The following is a 19,741-nucleotide window of genomic DNA, read 5'->3' as shown; positions in this document are numbered from 1 at the left end:
AAAAGTACAAACGTTCAAAAAATGTCCGACAGATGGCACTTCATCTGATCAGAATAGCAATAATTAGCATAACAAAGTAAGACAAAGGAAAGATGATGTTCTTTACAGGACGTGCTCAATATGTCCACCATCATTCCTCAACAATAGCTGTAGTCGAGGAATAATGTTGTGAACAGCACTGTAAAGCATGTCCGGAGTTATGGAAGCCAACCATGACGAAAGTGGCGGCTGAGCACATGATCATCACCAAATGACGCGCGCAAGAGGTCTTTCACGCATCTAGCAATACTTTTTGTTTTTGTTCTAATAAAACCCCATGTCATTCCAAGCATGTGTGTCAATTTTTACCTCTATTCAAATTTATACTGACTTTTTGATCACCCGGTCCATCAACGGCGACAGTTGAAAATGTGTACCCCGACCGTGACTCGAACCCAGGATCTCCTGCTTACATGGCAGATGCTCTATCCATCTGAGCCACCGAGGGCTCAGAGGATAGTGCGACTGCAGGGATTTATCGCCGGTACGCTCCCCGTGAGACCCACATTCTCCACTTATAGTCCACACACTACATTCGCAGTGCCTCTGTCATTATACCCAATACTCGCAGCAGACAATCCACCGAGTCGTCCCGTAAAAGTTCAGGCAAATCGTGTGCATCGGACATGTCGGAAAGAACAGATGCCATCTTCATATCATTTAAGGCTAACAGGCTGATGACCTCCTTCAGTGCAGATTTGCATGAACCCTTACGGGACTCGGTGGATTGTCTGCCACGAGTAACGGGTATAATAGCAGGGGCACTACGATTGTAGTGCGTGGACTAGAAGTTGAGAATGTGGGTCTCACGGGGGGCGTGCTGGTGATAAATCCCTGCAGTCGCACTATCCTCTGTGCCCTGGATGGCTCAGTGATAGAGCGTCTACCATGTAAGCAGAAGATCCCGGATTCGAGTCCCAGTCGGGGCTTACATTTTCAACTGTCGCCGTTGATGTATATCAATGCCCATCAGCAGCTAATGGTATTGATTTCATTGTAATTTCATTCTAGAGCGCTGCACGGTCACCAATGGTGACACATGCCTCCTTCATATCGTTACCGCTTTGTCTAACATGTTTTCCAGTTCATTTACAGCATGCATACAAGTTTACACGTGCTGTGCTCATTATTTACGTGTACATCCTTTATTTCCTGCAAGGAAATGAGGACGAAACCAAATACTAGGAAGACATGATGCAAGTTTTGCTTACTCCACTTTGTCCACAAGGTGGCTCTGTTGTATCGTGTTTACATTAACCCAAGACACAATGTGCTATGACTCACGACAGACCCCTTCATTACTCTGTGCTATAAGAGACGTACAATACAATACGATGGAGCAGCATCGACACTGCTTCGCAGATCTCACTGACGTGCTCGTTGTGTATGGGGAAGTACGTGCTATGAATCATGGACAGACCCATTCGTTACTCAGTGCTATTCAGAGACGCACAGTACAGCTTAATGGAGCAGTACCAGTACAGTTTCGCAGAACTCACTGACGTGTACCTTGTGATGGGGAAGTACGTTGCAATGCTCTCGCTGCTGAAAGGCTGTACAGGGAACGATTTCCTAACAGGCGTCATCTCTCAGGGACGAGTATTTCTCTCGATTGACGAACGCGGGAGAGTGATTGACTGAAAAGAAGAAATGAGGCGCCTCCGAACGTGAGGACCACACCAGGGTGCGTCAGAATCTTGTTTGCCGATATCATGTTTGCATTGAGGTTGACGGCCGCCAGTTTCAGCACTTTTTGTAAGATGCAGTACAAATTGTACGTTCATGGTGTCACTGATGGCATTTGCAGATATCCGTATAAAAAAGGAACACAGTAGTGTGATTTTATTCCTATTATCTCCGTAAGCTCTCTTCTTCGACCTGAGATTCCCTACCTCAAATTGTTCAGTGGAGCTTCTACATATACATTTCTACTCCACAAGAGACCCAACGGTGTGTGGCGGAGGGCACTTTACGTGCCACTGTCATTAACCTCCCTTTCCTGTTCTAGTCGCGTATGGTTCATGGGAAGAACGACTGCCGGAAAGCCTCCGTGCGCGCTCGAAACTCTCAAATTTTATATTCGTGATCTCCTCGAGAGGTATAAGTAGGGGGAAGCAATATATTCAATACCTCATCCAGAAACACACCCTCTCGAAACCTGGACAGCAAGCTACACCGCGATGCAGAGCGCCTCTCTTGCACAGTCTGCCATTCGAGTTTGCTAAACATCTCCGTAATGCTATCACGCTTACCAAATAACCCTGTGACGAAATGCGCCACTCTTCTTTGGATCTTCTCTATCTCCTCTGTCAACCCGACCTGGTACGGATCCCACCCTGATGAGCAATACTCAAGTATAGGTCGAACGATTGTTTTGTAAGCCACCTCCTTTGTTGATGGACTACATTTTCTAAGGACTCTCCCAATGAATTTCAACCTGTCACCCGCATTACCAACAATTAATTTTATATGATCATTCCACTTCAAATCGTTCCTTACGCATACTCCCAGATATTTTACAGAAGTAACTGCTACCAGTGTTTGTTCCGCTATCATATAATCATACAATAAAGGATCCTTCTTTCTATGTATTCGCAACACATTACATTTGTCTATCTTAAGGGTCTGTTGCCACTCCCTGCACCAAGTGCCTATCCGCTGCAGGTCTTCCTGCATTTCGCTGCAACTTTCTAATGCTGCAACATATCTGTATACTACGGCATCATCCGCGAAAAGCCGCATGGAACTTCCGACACTCTCTACTAGGTCATTTATATATATTGTGAAAATCAATGGTCCCATAACACTCCCCTGTGGCACACCAGAGGTTACTTTAACGTCTGTAGACGTCTCTCCATTGAGAACAACATGCTGTGTTCTGTTTGCTAAAACCTCTTCAATCCAGCCACACAGCTGGTCTGATATTCCGTAGGAACGTACTTTATCAGGCGACAGTGCGGAACTGTATCGAACGCCTTCCGGAAGTCAAGGAAAGTGCCATCTACCTGTGAGCCTGTATCTAATATTTTCTGGGTCTAATGAACAAATAAAGCGAGTTGGGTCTCACACCATCGCTGTTTCCGGAATCCATGTTGATTCCTACAGAGTAGATTCTGGGTTTCCAGAAATGACATGATACGCGAGCAAAAAACATGTTCTAAAATTCAACAACAGATCGGTGTCAGAGATTTGCGCATCCTCTATGTCCTGTAAAATGTTTGCACGCCCGTACGGAAACACCGTGTATACGTTATCTCGTGTAGCTACTAATAAATCTGGTGCACTCTTGCCATCAGTTTACGCCTTTCCACTATTTCAAACATTGAAAACGCCACAACATTTACTTAGCATACCTACATAACATCACATTTACATTGAAGTGCAGCGCATCTGGATCATGCTGCGGCATAAACTTCCTCCTCTGTTATCGAGAGTAGCCTGTGGTTCTAAAAATAACGCAAGCTTTATCTGCATATTTTCACATTAGAGATTTGGAGCGCTTGCTACCGTCATTGCTGCTTCCTGCAAATGTTAGACACTATTGAGGCGCACGTCTTGTTTAAATACGATCTCTTATCCAGTTCCGAGTATTTAAACTATTTAACCAAAAACTTAAATTTTATTTGTTTATGATTGTATGACTGCATTGTTTTACGAATATCTACATCTACATCCACACTCGGCAAGCCACCTGACGGTGTGTGGTGGAGGGTACCTTGAGTACCTCTATCGGTTCTCCCTTCTATTCCAGTCTCGTACTGTTCGTGGACAGAAAGATTGTCGGTATGCCTGTGTGTGGGCCATAATCTCTCCAATTTTATCCTCATGGTCTCTTCGCGAGATATACGTAGGAGGGAGCAATATACTGCTTGACTCCTTGGTGAAGGTATGTTCTCGAAACTTCAACAAAAGCCCGTACCGAGCTACTGAGCGTCTCTCCTGCAGAGTCTTCCACTGGAGTTTATCTATCATCTCCATAACGCTTTCACGATTACTAAATGATCCCGTAACGAAGCGCGCTGCTTTCCGTTGGATCTTCTCTACCTCTTCTATCAACCCTATCTGGTACGGATCCCACACCGGCGAGCAGTATTCAAGCAGTGGGCGAACAAGTGTACTGTAACCTACTTCCTTTGTCTTCGGACTGCATTTCCTTAGGATTCTTCCAATGAATCTGTCTGGAATCTGCTTTACCGACGATTAATTTTATATGGTCATTCCATTTTAAATCACTTCCAATGCCTACTCCCAGATAATTTATGGAATTAACTGCGTCCAGTTGCTGACCTGCTATATTGTAGCTAAATGATAAAGGATCTTTCTTTCTATGTATCCGCAGCACATCATCACACTTGTCTAAATTGAGATTCAATTGACATTCCCTGCACCATGCGTCAATTCGTTGCAGATGCTCTGCATTTCAGTTCAATTTTCCACTGTTACAACCTCTCGATATACTACAGCATCATCCGCAAAGAGCCTCAGTGATCTTCCGATGTCATCCACAAGGTCGTTTGTATATATTGTGAATAGCAACGGTCCTACGCCACTCCCCTGCGGCACACCTGAAATCACTCTTACTTCGGAAGACTTCCCTCCATTGAGAATTACATCCTGCGTTCTGGATCTAGGAACTCTTCAATCCAATCACACAATTGGTCTCATAGTCCATATGCTCTTACTTTGTTCATTAAACGACTGTGGGAAACTGTATAGAACGCCTTGCGGAACTCAAGAAACACGGCATCTACCTGGGAACATGTGTCTATGGCCCTCTGAGTCTCACGGACGAATAGCGTGAGCCGGGTTTCACACGATTGTCTTTTCGAAACCCATGCTGATTCCTACAGAGTAGATTTCTAGTCTCCAGAAAAGTCATTACACTCGAACGTAATACGTGTTCCCAAATTCTACAGCTGATCGATGTTAGAGTATAGGTCTATAGCTCTCTAGCGTCGATCAGTTGTAGAGTAGTTGCCTCACTGCTGCAGTATAGGCACCGTTTTCCTGTACCTGCTACACCAATGGAACAAGCAACTACAGCGACGGACCACTGAAAGTTCCACAGCCTCAACAACTACTTGAAATACTCAGAGAAACTGAATTTATTTTTGAGCTACCCGGTAATCCCAGGTCCCAAACAAATGCGTGTTCCTGAATTTACATAAAACTTCGGTAATGTGTTCACGTTGCAAAAAACGGATATTATGAGGGTGAGTCAAATGAAAACTATAAATTTGTAATAACAAATCGAAATTTCGCGCCGTCATCCTGTAAGTTGGTAATCTTGCTACAAACAACGTGCAGAATGGCCTGTAGGTGGCAGCATAGTGCAGATACACAGATACCGCTGCAGTATCAGTATAAAGCTGGCCACCCCACTTGTGACTTGCACTAGGGAAGAACAGCGTTCTGTTATTGGGTTTTTGCGCCGTGAAGGTGTGAAACCTATCGAAATTCATCGACGAATGAAGGTTCAGTGCGGTGATGCATGTTTGTCACACCAGCAAGTCTACGAATGGAGTAGGGAGTTCGCAAATAGTGTGACTTCAGTGGAAGATGCTCCCCATCCTTGTCAGGCACAACGAGTTGTGACTCCACAGAACATTGCACCAGTTGAAGCCATAGCGAAGGAAAACCGCCAAGTGACAGCATGTTTACAGATTAGTCATGGGTCAGCACAACACATTGTGCATAACGTACTCCAGTTTCACAAAGTGTCTGCAGCATGAGTGCCACGGCAGCTGACTCCTGAAATGAGAGAACGACGTGTTGAAGCTTGTGAAGAACTTTGGCGCTTTGAACGAGAAGGTGATGGCTTCCTTGCAAGAATCGTTACTGGGGACGAAACCTGGGTTCACTTCCACCAACCGGAAACGATGAGTGCGAGCAAGGAATGGCGCCATTCCTCATCATCAAGACAAAAGAAGTTTCGAACAGAACCATCAGCAGGGAAGGTTATGCTGACTCTCTTTTGGGACAAAAAAGCCGTCATTTTGGAGCATTACATGCCTAGAGAGACCACTGTCACAAATGCATCATACGCAGATCTCCTAAAAAATCATATGCAGCCTGCAATCAAATCAAAGCGACATGGACTGCTGTCAGCGGGTGTCCTTTTGCAACATGACAATGCAAGGCTCCACACTGCCAGTACTGCATTTTGAGTGTCTGCCTCATCCACCATACTCACCAGACCTTGCCCCCACGTGATTTCTGTATGTTTGGGCCACTCAGACGCAATTGGAGGAAAGAAGTTCCGTTCTGATGGAGAGGTACGCCACGCGGTGTGTGAGTGGTTGTGCGGTCTACCAAAAGAATTTTTTTCTAAAGAAATTTATGCACGTAGTAAGTGCTGGAGGACTTGTATTGAGTGTGGGGAGAGATGATGTTGAAAAGTGATAGAGCTTTGTACCACTTCTGCACAATAAATAATATTGAAAAAAATATTTAAGGTTTTCATTTGACACACCCTCGTATGTTATGGCATGTTTTTGAGAATTATTGTCGCTGTTTGCGACATATTTTCTGTGCTGTGTAGATGTAGAAATGTGTGTTTCACATTTGCCCCTTGTTCGGTAAAGAACGTGACCCTCGACAGATAGCTCGTAAATACCCCTAACTTGCTCGTGTTAGCTTCAGATTCCTCCCGTTTTTTTGTAGCACCTTTCTCTATGTCAGACAGTAACTCCCAAAAACAAAAAAAGAGGGAGCGATTTTTCAACTACAACACTAGCAAGATTGAATACTTTCTAAGGAGTCATATGATGGAATTTAGTGTACATGTTTGTCCACGTGTAAGTTCTGCCTGTGCGTGCACCATCCTCCATATCCTGCAGAGCTTGGGGGAAACAGTAACATTGTATGTGTCTATTTCCTTTTCATTGCGCGATATTGATGACAGGTGAGGAAATGCGTCACTTGCGCTTGCAATAAGGTACTGTGCTCATATTTCTGGCAGTGTGTGCTCAAGATCTTGAAAGCCTTCTCCACCAACTGTGCCGAACGGTCGCAGATCTCTTAGACACTTGTTACACATTTCTCCGCAGCACTCGATTCTGCAGACGTCGAAAGGCTGACAGAACTATTGATCTATTAGCTTTGCAGATACTATTTTCATTCTTGGATTACATCACGGGGTCCCGGGTTCGATTCCCACCTGGTTGTGGATTTTCTCTGGGGACTGGGTGTTTGTGTTGTCCTTATCATTTCATCATCATCATCATCATCATCATCATCATCATCATCATCATCATCTGTGACAGGGATGTGTAAAAACTGGACTGCGTAAAAATTGGGACTTTGTATGGGCGCTGATGACTGCACGGTTGAGCGCCCCATAAACCCGTTGTTGTCGTTACTGTTATACATGTCCCTGTGTGACTCCATTATTTTACACTGCGAGTCATTTTTCTTTATGAAGGATCCAGAACACCGTGTTCCCAGAATAGCATGCCTTGACGATTCTCAAAGGAGTGCAGTCGGTTCAGAAAGCAAATTCGCCCGCACACTGTGTTGCCAGTAGTGGTGACATGTGAGCTCGACAGTCCGCGGTGCGGCCATCAGAACTGAACGGAGCGGTGGCCACTAGAGATGGGCAAAACTGTTCTTTTCAGAGATCGGATCAGAACTGTTCACTCCCTGCTCTTTTTCATGACTCACCACTCATTCACAACAGAAAATAAATGGAAAGCACATTGCCCTTTAAACTTGGTTTATTCCAGTACTATCCTGTATTTTGATCTTATTTGATCCTATTTTGAAGTAACACAGATAATGAGTAAGAATTTTGTATTGTTTATTGAAATTTCCACGATATGACAAAGTTTATGATTATTGATTTATTTTGCACTATCGTGGTTTTTTGGGTGATCGGAAAATGTTGTAACTTGAGATTTAAATTAACGATATATTTGGCTATAATGTATTAAAATTTCATTAACCTCGTACAAATACATCGCAAGCCATATATTTTTAAAGTGAACATTTCCTTCTGAAGACGCCTAAAATCGTAAAATCCATACCAGAATAAGAAATATAAGAAATATAAAAATATATATAAATTTGACTGTAAGACTAAAGTGCTGCATATAGCCTTATGCAGAATAAAACAAGGAAAATATTGGTGTATCACATTTTGCGATACGTTTATCGGTTCGCTCGTAATTAATGCGTAAATTCGAGTGTCCGTAATAAAAATCCTATAGTAAGAAGAGTCGTCAGGAACCTAATCTGATCAGTTTAAACAAATAAAAATAAAATAAAAACAAATGATGTATACATACCATAATATACATAGCGGTATTACTACGAAGAACAGTATCCAGTAGAGACGAACTCCGATGCAGAGGCGCTGAGTCAAGCAGGTCGAGCTGCGAGCTGTATTACTGCGTGAGCTAAGACCGCAGAGACCAGAGTGACACCTGAGTTGCTTTGCTCAACGCTCTCGCTAGAGTCGAGAACGGTGGGGTGAGCGTTGAGTGGGCGAGTTCCGAGGGTGGGGGGAGCGGTGAACGGCCACCAGTCACCCACTGCGAGACAAATCGTCCGTTCTCTTGCGAGCAGGTTGTTGCAAGTAGTTCTTACGTTCTCCGCTAGGAGGCTCTCTGTCCTGTTGCTCGCATCAACTGCCCAGAGGGCAGGACTTGCGACTGAAACGATCGCCGACGGAGTGCGATGCTAAGTTAAGCTGCGCCAGACACTGCATGCGGCAGAGGAAGCACAGAGATAGAACGGCATATGTGAAACACAAAATCCAATGGGGCACTGCACAATGCAGGCAGCCAAGGCAGAAGCAGGGCAGAGGCCGGCACTGGCTGTGTTGTGTGGTGTGCAGTATGCTCTGACCAGCAGAGGCCCCGCTGATATGCTCCGACTCTCTCTCTCTCTCTCTCTCTCTCTCTCTCTCTCTCTCTCTCTCTCTCTGTCTGCTGTAGGAAACGTTTGGAGCTACCGTTCTTTTTTTCTGAATCACTGATTGTTCACTCCTTTGAAAGATTCAACTCTATGAATTAGTTCAGGAGCGGATCCCCCATCTCTAGCGGCCACAGGCAGCTCGGGTGACAAGGTGTATGTCTCAGGCGTCTGCCCTGTTGGTGACGAACTACAGTATATGGTATAGCGTAAAATATCTGAGAATAACGGAAGTGTCCAATCCCACCCATATGCTTTGATCTACCATCTGAGCTACCCAAGCACGACTCCTGACCCATCCTCACAGCTTTACTTCTGCCAGTACCTCGTCTCCTACCTTCCAAACTTCACAGAAGCTCTTCTGCGAACTTTACAGAACTCACACTCCTTGAAGAAAGGATATTGCGGAGACATGGCTTAGCCACAGTCTGGGGGATGTTTCCAGAATGAGATTTTCACTGTGCAGCGGAGTGTACGCTTTCTTCCAAGAGTGCAAGGTCGCAGAAGAGCTTCTGTGAAGTTTGTAAAGTAGGAGACAAGGTACTGGCAGAATTGAAGCTGTGAGTACGGGTTGTGAGTCGTGATTGGGTAGCTCAGATGGTAGAGCACTTGCCCGCGAAAGGCAAAGGTCCTGAGTTCAAGTAAAGACAAAGGTCCCTGAGTTTGAGTCTCGGTCCGGCACACAGTTTTAATCTGCCAGGAAGTTTCGTATCAGCACACACTCCGCAGTGGAGTGAAAATCTTATTCAAGAAATGAGATTCTCGGCAGAATTGGTGGAAAACAATTACGAGAAGGGACAGGATGGTAAGACATCTCTTAAAACTTAACAGAATAACTACTATGGTACTAATGGGAACTGTAGAGGGGCAAAACCTGTAGAGGAAGACAGAGATTGGAATACATCCGGCAAATAATTGAGCATGTAGATTTCATGTGTGAGTCTGAGTTGAAGAATTTGGCACAGGATAGGAATTTGTGGTGGGCCACATCAAACTGGTTAGAAGACTGATGACCAAAAAAAAAAAAAAAAAAAAAAGAGGATAAATATTAAAAAATGAGCATAGCCAAAAATATGTGCACCTATTTACAAGACGCCAACACATTTGTGGAAAAAATTCAAAGCAATTGACCTTCAATTTGCAGACAAAGTGTGTGTGTGTGTGTGTGTGTGTGTGTGTGTGTGTTTACTCTGTAGTTGTGAAGAAGGAAATGTCCAAAAGCTAAGCAGAATTCCCAGTCTTGTTCACGTCACCTTTATTCCTTAAGTTATTTACTAATGCCAATTACAGCTACAACTGTGAGTGGAAGTCGCAGAGAAAAGTGTCTGTACGAAAGGGGTTGTGGATTTAAGAAGTTCGAGAAGCCCTGCTGTAGAGTGTACTTTGTGATGTAATGTTTCAAACTTTCAGTGTTGCCCCATTATTGATAATAAGAAATCTGTGATTGGAAAGCACGAATAATTTTGATTTCAGCAGCCAGCAGCACCTTCCTGAAGCCACAGCAAATTGCACACCACTGTCGGGACAGCCATGCCGTACTGCAGGAATGGCAGAAATCAAATATGGACGGGTCAAGCCTATTGAAAGTCTTCCAGATGAAATAGTTATCAGTATATTTTCCTACTTCAACACTAATGAACTAACAGACATTTTACAAAATGTCTGTAGGCGATGGAAGCGACTGGCACACGACCCGGCACTCTGGCGCGACAAAGAGTACGTCGTCATAGGAAGGTGAGCAGTGGTGGTTGTTGATTAGATTAGATTAGATTTACTTTCATTCCAATTCATCCATAGTGAGGAGGTCCTCTAGGATGTAGAACATATCAGAAAAACAACAATACATGACAACTATTTACAACTCAAATAAATAAGCTAATGTACCATTCCACAGGTCCCAAGTGGAATGATCGTCATTTTTTAATGAACACTATATGAAAGGATCATTTTACAAATACTAATGCACTGAATTTAAAATAAAAAAAAGTTTATTTATTTATTTATGAGGTAATAAATGTGTAATACAACAACTATAATACTTATTTACAGTGACCACATTACTGCACTGAATTGGTGTGTGCGCGCGCGCGCGCGCGCGCGCACGCGCGGCCCACACACACACACACACACACACACACACACACACACACACACTTATTTACAATGAACACATTACTGCACTGAAATTGTGCAGAAGTTATAAATTCGTCAATGGAGTAGAAGGAGTTGGCAAAAAAAAAAATCCGTTAGGCTTCTCTTAAACTGAATTTCATTGGTTGTTAAGCTTTTTATGGCTGCTGGCAAGTTATTGAAAATGTGTGTTCGTGAATAATGCACACCTTTTTGTACAAGACTAAGTGACTTTAAATCCTTGTGAAGATTATTCTTATTTCTAGTATTGATTCCATGAATTGAGCTGTTGGTGTGAAAAAGTTATACATTTTTAATGACAAATTTCATTAAAGAATAAATGTGTTGGGAAGCAGTAGTTAGTGTCCCTAGTTCCCTAAACAGGTTTCTGCAGGATGTTCTTGAGTTCACACCACATATAACTCTTACTGCACGTTTTTGTGCCCAGAAAACTTTAGCTTGGCTTGATGAATTACCCCAAAAAATTATCCCATATGACATTATGGAATGGAAATATTCAACTGATAAATGACTGGTTACACAGATAGCTTAATATGTTACTTAACTCAGAATCACATTCTTTAATTAGCTTTGTTGCCATTCCAATTGACTTTAGTCTAAATACTGCAAATTCTTTTATTTTACTTAATTTAAATTTTTTCTCTGATGACTGGATAACCAGTGTCTTTTTAACTGTGTCAAATCTTGTATTTCTTCAGTTTTCATTCTAACAATGGAAAATCCAGGATGGTTTAATGACAATATTATGCAGAAGAGAGTTGCTGCTCACCATACAGCAGAGATGCTGCATCGTAGACAGGCGCAACAAATAGACTGTCAGACAAAAGCTTTTGGTCGAACAGGCCTTTGTCAGAATTAAACACGTGGCACGTGCACACGCACGCAACTCACACACGTGACCACAGTCTCTGGTTGCCGAGCCCTTGCCAGCCAGAGACTGTGGTCACGTGTGTGAGTTGCATGTGTGCGCATGTGCCTGTACTTAATTCTGACGAAGGCCTGTGTGGCCGAAAGCTTTTGTCTGACAGTCTATTTGTTGTTCCTGTCTAAGACTCGCCATCTCCACCATATGGTGAGCAGCAACTATCCTTTTCATAATAATCGTTGTTTCCTGTTTGTGTTGTAACTTTACATGTTATGTAGCGTGTTCGAAACGTCTCTCCACAGTGCCGTATGATTGTTAGCCATGCGTGCTGTATGCCACAGAGAGTGTACCAAAATGAAACTCACTGCAGTATCATTGTGCATTTATTGTTTCATTGAAAAATATGGGACCCACAATCCGATGTCTAGAAATTGCATTCCAAACTCCTATTTTTACAGAATGAAGTGGTTCCTCATGAATACAAAACAGATTTGCAGTATTCCACATACGAGAATTTTCTGAGTTCATGTACCCGGATAAATGAAACCACACCTCATCAGTGACAAATGTTTCATTAAGAATATCCCTTCCATTTTGTTGAATGAAATTTTTTAACCATTGACAACAATGCAGTCTCTTGCCATGATCAGTATTTTTCGGTTCTTGCACGACAGTCACATTGTACGAGAAAAGTTCTAATTTTCTCCTTACAGCTGTGTGGGTCATTCCGACACTATCATCGATTTCCTGGGCGAGTTTTCTTACTGACTTGTTCGGACATGTGGACATTTTATCGGAAATATAGAGTAGTGTATCCTCAGACAAAACGCTAAGACGACCACTTCTCGGTGCATCTGTCACTGAACCTGTACTTTGAAATTTTTTAATCAAATCTGACACAGTATCACGATGTGGGAGTGTTGTCTCCGGGAAAACTGAATTAAATGTTTGGCGAACTGAAACTGTGTATTTACCACCAGCTTTGAACACTTGTTTGACTAAAAACACACGTTCTTTAATGGTTAGCATTTTAACAGTGACAAAAACTAAACAAAGGAATTAAACTTAACCACGCTCACGTCAACACGTAACGACACACAGCAACGCTACTACTGAAGCTGGCTGAGATAAACGAAACAGTGGAATGTTGGGAGAGTCCACTTGAAGGGAAGTAACCCAGGCAGGCGAACAGTCATACGGAACACGGGGCTAACAATTGTACGGCACTGCAGAGAGACTTTTTGAACACCCCGTATGTATACTGCTGGGCATTGAAATTGGAATAACAGGAAGGATAACTAGTAATAAAATTTTACTACTTGTGCAGACACTGAGGGGACAAAAGTCATTTATGTCGGATCTCCTTTTGCACATCGTAGTGTAGCAACTCGATGTGGCACGAACTCGACAAGCTTCTGAAAGTCCTCTGTGGAAATATTGAGGCACACTGCCTCTGTTGCCATCTATAATTGTGAAAGTGTCTCTGGTGGAGGATTTTGTGCACGAAATGAGTTCTCAGTTATGTCCCGTACGTGTTTGATTGGACTCGTGTCGGGCGATCTGGTTGACCAAATCGTTCTCTCGAGCTGTCCGGAATGTTCTTCAAACTAACTGTGAAAGATTGTTGTCCGGTGACATGGGGTGTTGTCATCTATAAAAAAAATCCACTGTTTGACAACACAAAGACCTCGAGTGGCTGCAAACCGTCTTCAAGTGGGTGAACATAACCGTTTCCAGTCAATGATCAGTTCGGCTGGACCATAGACCCACCCAGAGTAATCCATTTAAATACAGCCCCCACTATTATGGAGCCACCAGCAGCTTGTATCTACATCTACATCCAAACTCCGCAATCCCCCTGACAGTGTGTGACATCTACATCTACATCATCCATACTCCCCAAGCCACCTGACGGTGTGTGGCGGAGGGAACCTTGAGTACCTCTATCGGTTCTCCCTTCTATTCCAGTCTCGTATTGCTCATGGTATGCCTCTGTGTGGGCTGTAATCTCTCTGATTTTATCCTCATGGTCTCTTCATGAGATATACGTAGGAGGGAGCAATATACTGCTTGACGTCCTCGGTGAAGGTATGTTCTCGAAACTTCAACAAAAGCTGTACCAAGCTACTGAGCGTCTATCTTGCAGAGTCTTCCACTGGAGTTTACCAATCATCTACGTAACGCTTTTGTGATTACTAAATGATCCTGTAACGAAGCCTACTGCTCTTCATTGGATCTTCTGTACCTCTTCTATCAACCCTATCTGGTACGGATCCCCCACCGGTGCGCAGTATTCAAGCAGTGGGTGAACAAGTGTTATGTAACCTACTTCCTTTGTTTTCGGACTGCATTTCCTTAGGATTCTTCCAAGGAATCTGTCTGGCATCTGCTTTACCCACTATTAATTTTATATGGTCATTCCATTTTTAATCATTCCTAATGCCTACTCCCGGAAAATTTATGGAATTAACTGCTTCCAGTTGCTGACCTTCTATATTGTAGCTAAATGATAAAGGATCTGTCTTTCTACAAGATCTCACATCCTGCCACCCTCCTGGACTTAATCTCTGTTAACAACCATCACCCTCTCCTTTTCTCCTTCCAGCCATTTACTGTTGTTACTTGTTTGCTCTGATTCTTTCCTCTCTTATTATCTCTTTGGGCTTTCCCCACACCCATTCCTCTTTCACCTTATTTCTTAATTGCACTATTCATTTAAGTTTTCAGTTTTCTTCCTCTTAATCCATCTTTGCTTCTTAATGTATGTATTCACTGCACATTACACTTGTCTACATTGAGATTCAATTGCCATTCCCTGCACCATGCATCAATTCGTTGCAGATCCTCCTGCATTTCAGCACAATTTTCCATTGTTACAACCTCTCGATACTTAGTACAGTACGTTGTTGACAGCTTGGGTCCAAAGCTTCATGAGATCAACACTGCACGCGAACCCTACCATCACCTCTTACCAGCTGAAATTGGGACTTATCTAGTCAAGTTGTGGTTTTCCAATCTAGGGTTCAACCGATATGGTCACGATCTCAGGAGAGGCGATGTCGTGCCATTAGCAAAGGCACCCGTATTGGTTGTCTGCCGCAATAATCCATTAAAGCCAAATTTTGTTGCACTGTCCTAACAGATGTGTTCGTCATATGTCCCAGATTGATTACTGTGGTTATTTCACACAGTGTTGCTCGTCTACCAGTACCGATAACTCTCAGCAAACGCTGCTGCTCTCAATCGTCGAGTGAAGGCTGTCGGCCACTGTGTTATCCGCGGTGAGAAGTAATGCCTAAAATGTCAAATTCTAGCGTCCGCTCGAGGGTTAAATGATATTCACCAAACCTCGAAAGTGTTCCTGAATGTGGAGAGTCACTAATGTCTAAACGATCCTCCTTGCAACAAGAAAACCATTTGCTTGCCTTAATCTGTCCAATGCCATTTTCCCCGTGCTTGGTACAAATGATTGTGGCTGCTTCCGTTGCTGTCACCTCTCTATTAAAGTCAAAGAGAAGAATACGTCAGGAATGTTCCGAAGTCTCCACTTGGCACTTCATTTTCTAGCACCCACAGCTCCACTCACTATCCCCAAATGACAAAATGACGATGTGTAAACTCAAGTAGCAACAGGAAACTACAAGTAAAACATGACAATTGATATGAGGGTCACTCCAAAAGAAATCCACACTATTTTTTTATTCTACATGTTTGAAAGTTTTACAGTGTGTAGATACATCCTTTAGGAACAATATTTTCATTTCTCCACATAATTTCCATCCCTCTCAACTGCCTTACGCCATCTTGGAACCAGCGCCTGTATACCTGCATGGTAAAATTCTGGACCAACCTGTTGGAGCCACTGTTTGGCAGCGTGCACAAGGGAGTCAACATCTTCGAACCTTGTTCCACAGAGAGAGTCTTTCAGTTTCCCAAAGAGATGATAGTCACACGGAGCCAGGTCAGGACTGTAAGGCAGGTGTTTCAGTGTTGTCCATCCAAATTTTGTGATCACTTCCACAGTTTTTTGACTGACATGTGGCCATGCATTCTCGTGCAACAGCAAAACATCCTGCTGTTGCTGATGTGGTCGAACACGACTCGGTCGAGCTTGAGGTTTCTTCAGTGTAGTCACATATGCATCAGAATTTATGGTGGTTCCATTTGGTATGATGTCCACAAGCCAGAGTCCTTTGGAATCGAAAAACACTGTAGCCATAACTTTTCCATCAGAAGGTGTGGTTTTGCATTTATTTTTCTTGGGTGAATTTGCATGAAGCCACTCCATTGATTGCCTCTTCGTCTCTAGTGAAAAATGATGGAGCCATGTTTCGTCACCTGTCACAATTCTTCCAAGAAATTCATCTCCACCATACTGTTCCAAAAGTTCGCTGCATACCGTTTTTCAAATGTTCAAATGTGTGTGAAATCTTATGGGACTTAACTGCTAAGGTCATCAGTTCCTAACCTTACACACTACTTAACCTAAATTATCCTACGAACAAACACACACACCCATGCCCGAGGAAGGACTCGAACCTCGGCCGGGACCAGCCGCACAGTCCATGGCTGCAGCGCCCAAGACCGCTCGGCTAATCCCGTGCAGCATACCGTTTTTCTTGTTTCTTTGTGAGCCACTGTCAACATCCTAGGATCCCATCTGGCACAAACCTTTTTTAACGCCAACACTTTCAGTATTCTGCAAACACTTCCTTCCCCTATCCCAACGTAGCGTGACAATTCGATCACTGTGACGCGTCTGTCAGCAGTCACCAATTCGTTAACACTCTGCACATTGTCTGGAGTGTGTGCAGTACGAGGCCTGCCGCTGTGAGGACAATCCTCAATATTGCCGTGCCCGCTTTCATCACGTAACCTGCTTGCTCACCAACTAACTGTACTGCGATAGGCAGCAGCATCTCCGTACACCTTTTTCAACCTCTTGTGGATGTTTACCACTGTCTCATTTTCACAGCACAGGAATTGTATGACACCACGTTGCTTCTGACGAATGTCATATTCTCGACACATTCTTGACACTGTGGGTTTCAGAATTTTGACAATCCAGTAATCTCTGAAATGGAATGGCCCACACTCAAGCTTGCAAATTCATACGTTTGCTTTTAATGTACTGTGTCAAATATTTACATTTTTGGCATGCACTACACATTTTAAGTGACTATTGCAATATAGTGGCTTAAACCATTTTAACCCTTCATGCGTAAAGATGGTCTGAGACTGAAACCGGTAGATGTACAGGTGTAAAAAAAAACAACTGATGGTTGACATATGCATTTTATCTACTAATAAAGCTCGTTCATTTATATTCAGAATTAGTACGAGATTTCACTTCCATTCAATGAAATTACCTATTTCCAGACTTTGGCTGTGAAATATCTAGAAAAATCTTGTACCCTCATAATATTTTCAATCTTTATGTAGTGGCTGCCTGTGCACCATTACGACAAACGAAAGGCAGGTGGCCGAGAGAATCTCTTTACCAAATGTCTCATACTGTTAGGTTCTTAATTACTTCACACGAAGGGATAAGAAATAAGCAAGCACACAGTTAGATTTAATACATATACAGGGTGTCCCACATACACCCCGTACAACTCGTGCCTGAGATTCAAGTAACAGTGCCCTATCTAAAAAGGAATAGGTAACTGTAATTTTAAAAAACTTGTAGGTATCTGCTTATAGGAGATGCTGAAAATAACGGCCACGGGCATCCAGGCATCGCTTACTTAGTGTGATGAAGTTACCAGCTCTGTGCTGCAATTCTGTAGATGTGATGTCTCTGTAGCAATGTTCCAGTTCAGATTGTCTCTTATGTGAGGATTGTCAGCGTACGCTTTGCTTTTTAGTGTGCCCTGTAAATAAAACTTACATGGTGTTAAGTCCAGGGACCATAGGGGCCTCTCTGCTGACAAGTCTGTCTCGACGGGAACACATCAGTTATGTGGCACACGCTTCAGTTGAACGAGTCAGCATATGCTCCATCTTGTCAGAATACTGCATCTCTAGATGTGCGGCACTGTTTAACCTTGAACACTGAAAAATATATGGTCAGTAATGGGCGTGCTGGGCAGTGCACGCCAAACACCTATCTCCACTGAATGGAGAGGTTCCTCGTGCACAATATGTGGGTTTTTCTGTGACCAGATCTGCTATTGTAAGAGTTTATATAAGGAATTAAATTAGAAAATGATTAACCGATATGTTGGGTGTGCCAGTTTTATGTAGGGGGACCCTATATTATAAAGCAACGCTTACATACGTGAGCTGTATAGGAAATCTGCAGCCTTTTGCTTCCAGAACAAGAGTGTTAAGCATTTTTCTTCATATCAGATAGCCACAGTTTTTGTCAAGGAGGTTCTAGGATATTACTTCCATGGACTCTGACAGTACCCAGATAACACATAATTAATTTTTTTTTCGCAGTTGGTATTAATTAAATCACCATCCTTTCACCCTTTACAATTTCAAATTTATTTACGAGAGCTATTCAAAAAGTAGGGAACGTTTTGGTATTAAAAAAAAAAAAACTTAGTACAAGAAATACATTTTATTATATACATTTGAAAGAGCAACTGACATACTACTTTCACACATAGTCACCAAACACATTGAGGCACTTATCATAGCGATGGACAAGCTTTGAAAGACCTTTGTCGTAAAATTCTGCCTCCTGAGACTTGAGCCAGTGAGTCACACCCCCCAGGAGTTCCGTGTCGTCACCAAAGCACTGCGTTGCAAGCCAGATCTTCATCTTGGGAAACAAGTGTAAGTCCCTCGGTACAAGAATGGGGCTGTAGGGTGGATGAGGGAAAATTTCCCATTTGAATGAATTAAGGAGTTCTTTAGTGTGCTTTGCCATGTGAGGTCGGGCATTGTTGTGGTGTAACAAAATTTTGGACGTCAGCTTTCCTTGGTGTTTGTTTTGAACTGCTGAAGGCTGTGCAAAGTTTGACAGTACCGCACAGAATTTAGGGTTGCTCCATGTTCGAGAAAATTCGAGAAAATCAATAAGAAGCACACCTTGGCTATCCCAAAATACTATCACCATCAACTTCCTTGCTGACAATGTTTGCAAACATTTTCTTGGTTTTTGGGGAGGGGGGGGGGGGGGGGGACTGGGACCGGGACCTTGTGTGCCCCCACTTCAGGGACTGTAATTTTGTCTTGCAATTGATGTGTTTCACGCAAGTCTCATCACTGGTTATGATTTGGTCCAGTAATGAATCACCATGTTTGTGGTAGGCCTCCAGAAATGTCAATGTTGCCTCCATTCACTGTTCTTTATGAAGCTCTGTAAGCATTTTTGGCACCCATCGTGCACAAAATTTGTGGTAGCCTAGCTTTTTATTGACAATTTCAAACAAAAAAGTCCATGAGTCTTATGGAAAAGAAAGTAAAAGCTCCATTATTGTGAAGTGATGGTTTTCACAAATCGTTTCATCAACTTTAGTGACAAGATCGTCAGTCACAGTGCTCGGGAGTCCACTCTTCTCTTGATCGTGAACATTGGTTTGCCCATTTTTAAACCGAATACACCATTTCTGGACAGAACATTCACTCATTACATTGTTTCCATACTCTTCGCACAGTTCACGATAACTTTCTGTAGGTTTTAGGTCTTTTGCCAACAGAAACCGTACCACAGACCGCACCTCATAACTGGTGGCATTTTTGATTGCAGCGCACATTCGAATATTGATAAAACCAGACGCACAGAGACGTTCCCACTGTCACAGACGGATGCCGACTGAG

General features: G+C 43.0%; 1 protein-coding gene across 3 annotated transcripts in view; it reads left to right on the top strand.

Annotated features, from left to right (window-relative positions):
- The window catches only part of LOC124718963 (F-box/LRR-repeat protein 7-like), a 130,362-nt gene that overhangs the window by 21,698 nt on the left and 88,923 nt on the right, over positions 1-19,741 (top strand). The window contains exon 3 of one of the 3 annotated variants that reach the window (XM_047244629.1): positions 10,429-10,686. The exons of 1 other annotated variant lie outside the window; for it this stretch is intronic. In XM_047244629.1, coding sequence (XP_047100585.1) covers positions 10,499-10,686 — 188 coding nt within the window. In that variant the 5' untranslated portion in view covers positions 10,429-10,498. Of the gene's footprint in view, positions 1-10,425; positions 10,687-19,741 lie in introns of all 3 variants that reach the window. One more of the 3 variants, XM_047244630.1, reaches the window with a different exon arrangement.

The sequence above is a fragment of the Schistocerca piceifrons genome, chromosome 10 (assembly GCF_021461385.2).
Source record: "Schistocerca piceifrons isolate TAMUIC-IGC-003096 chromosome 10, iqSchPice1.1, whole genome shotgun sequence".
NCBI lineage: Eukaryota > Metazoa > Arthropoda > Insecta > Orthoptera > Acrididae > Schistocerca > Schistocerca piceifrons.
This window is presented reverse-complemented; position numbering and strand designations above follow the sequence as displayed.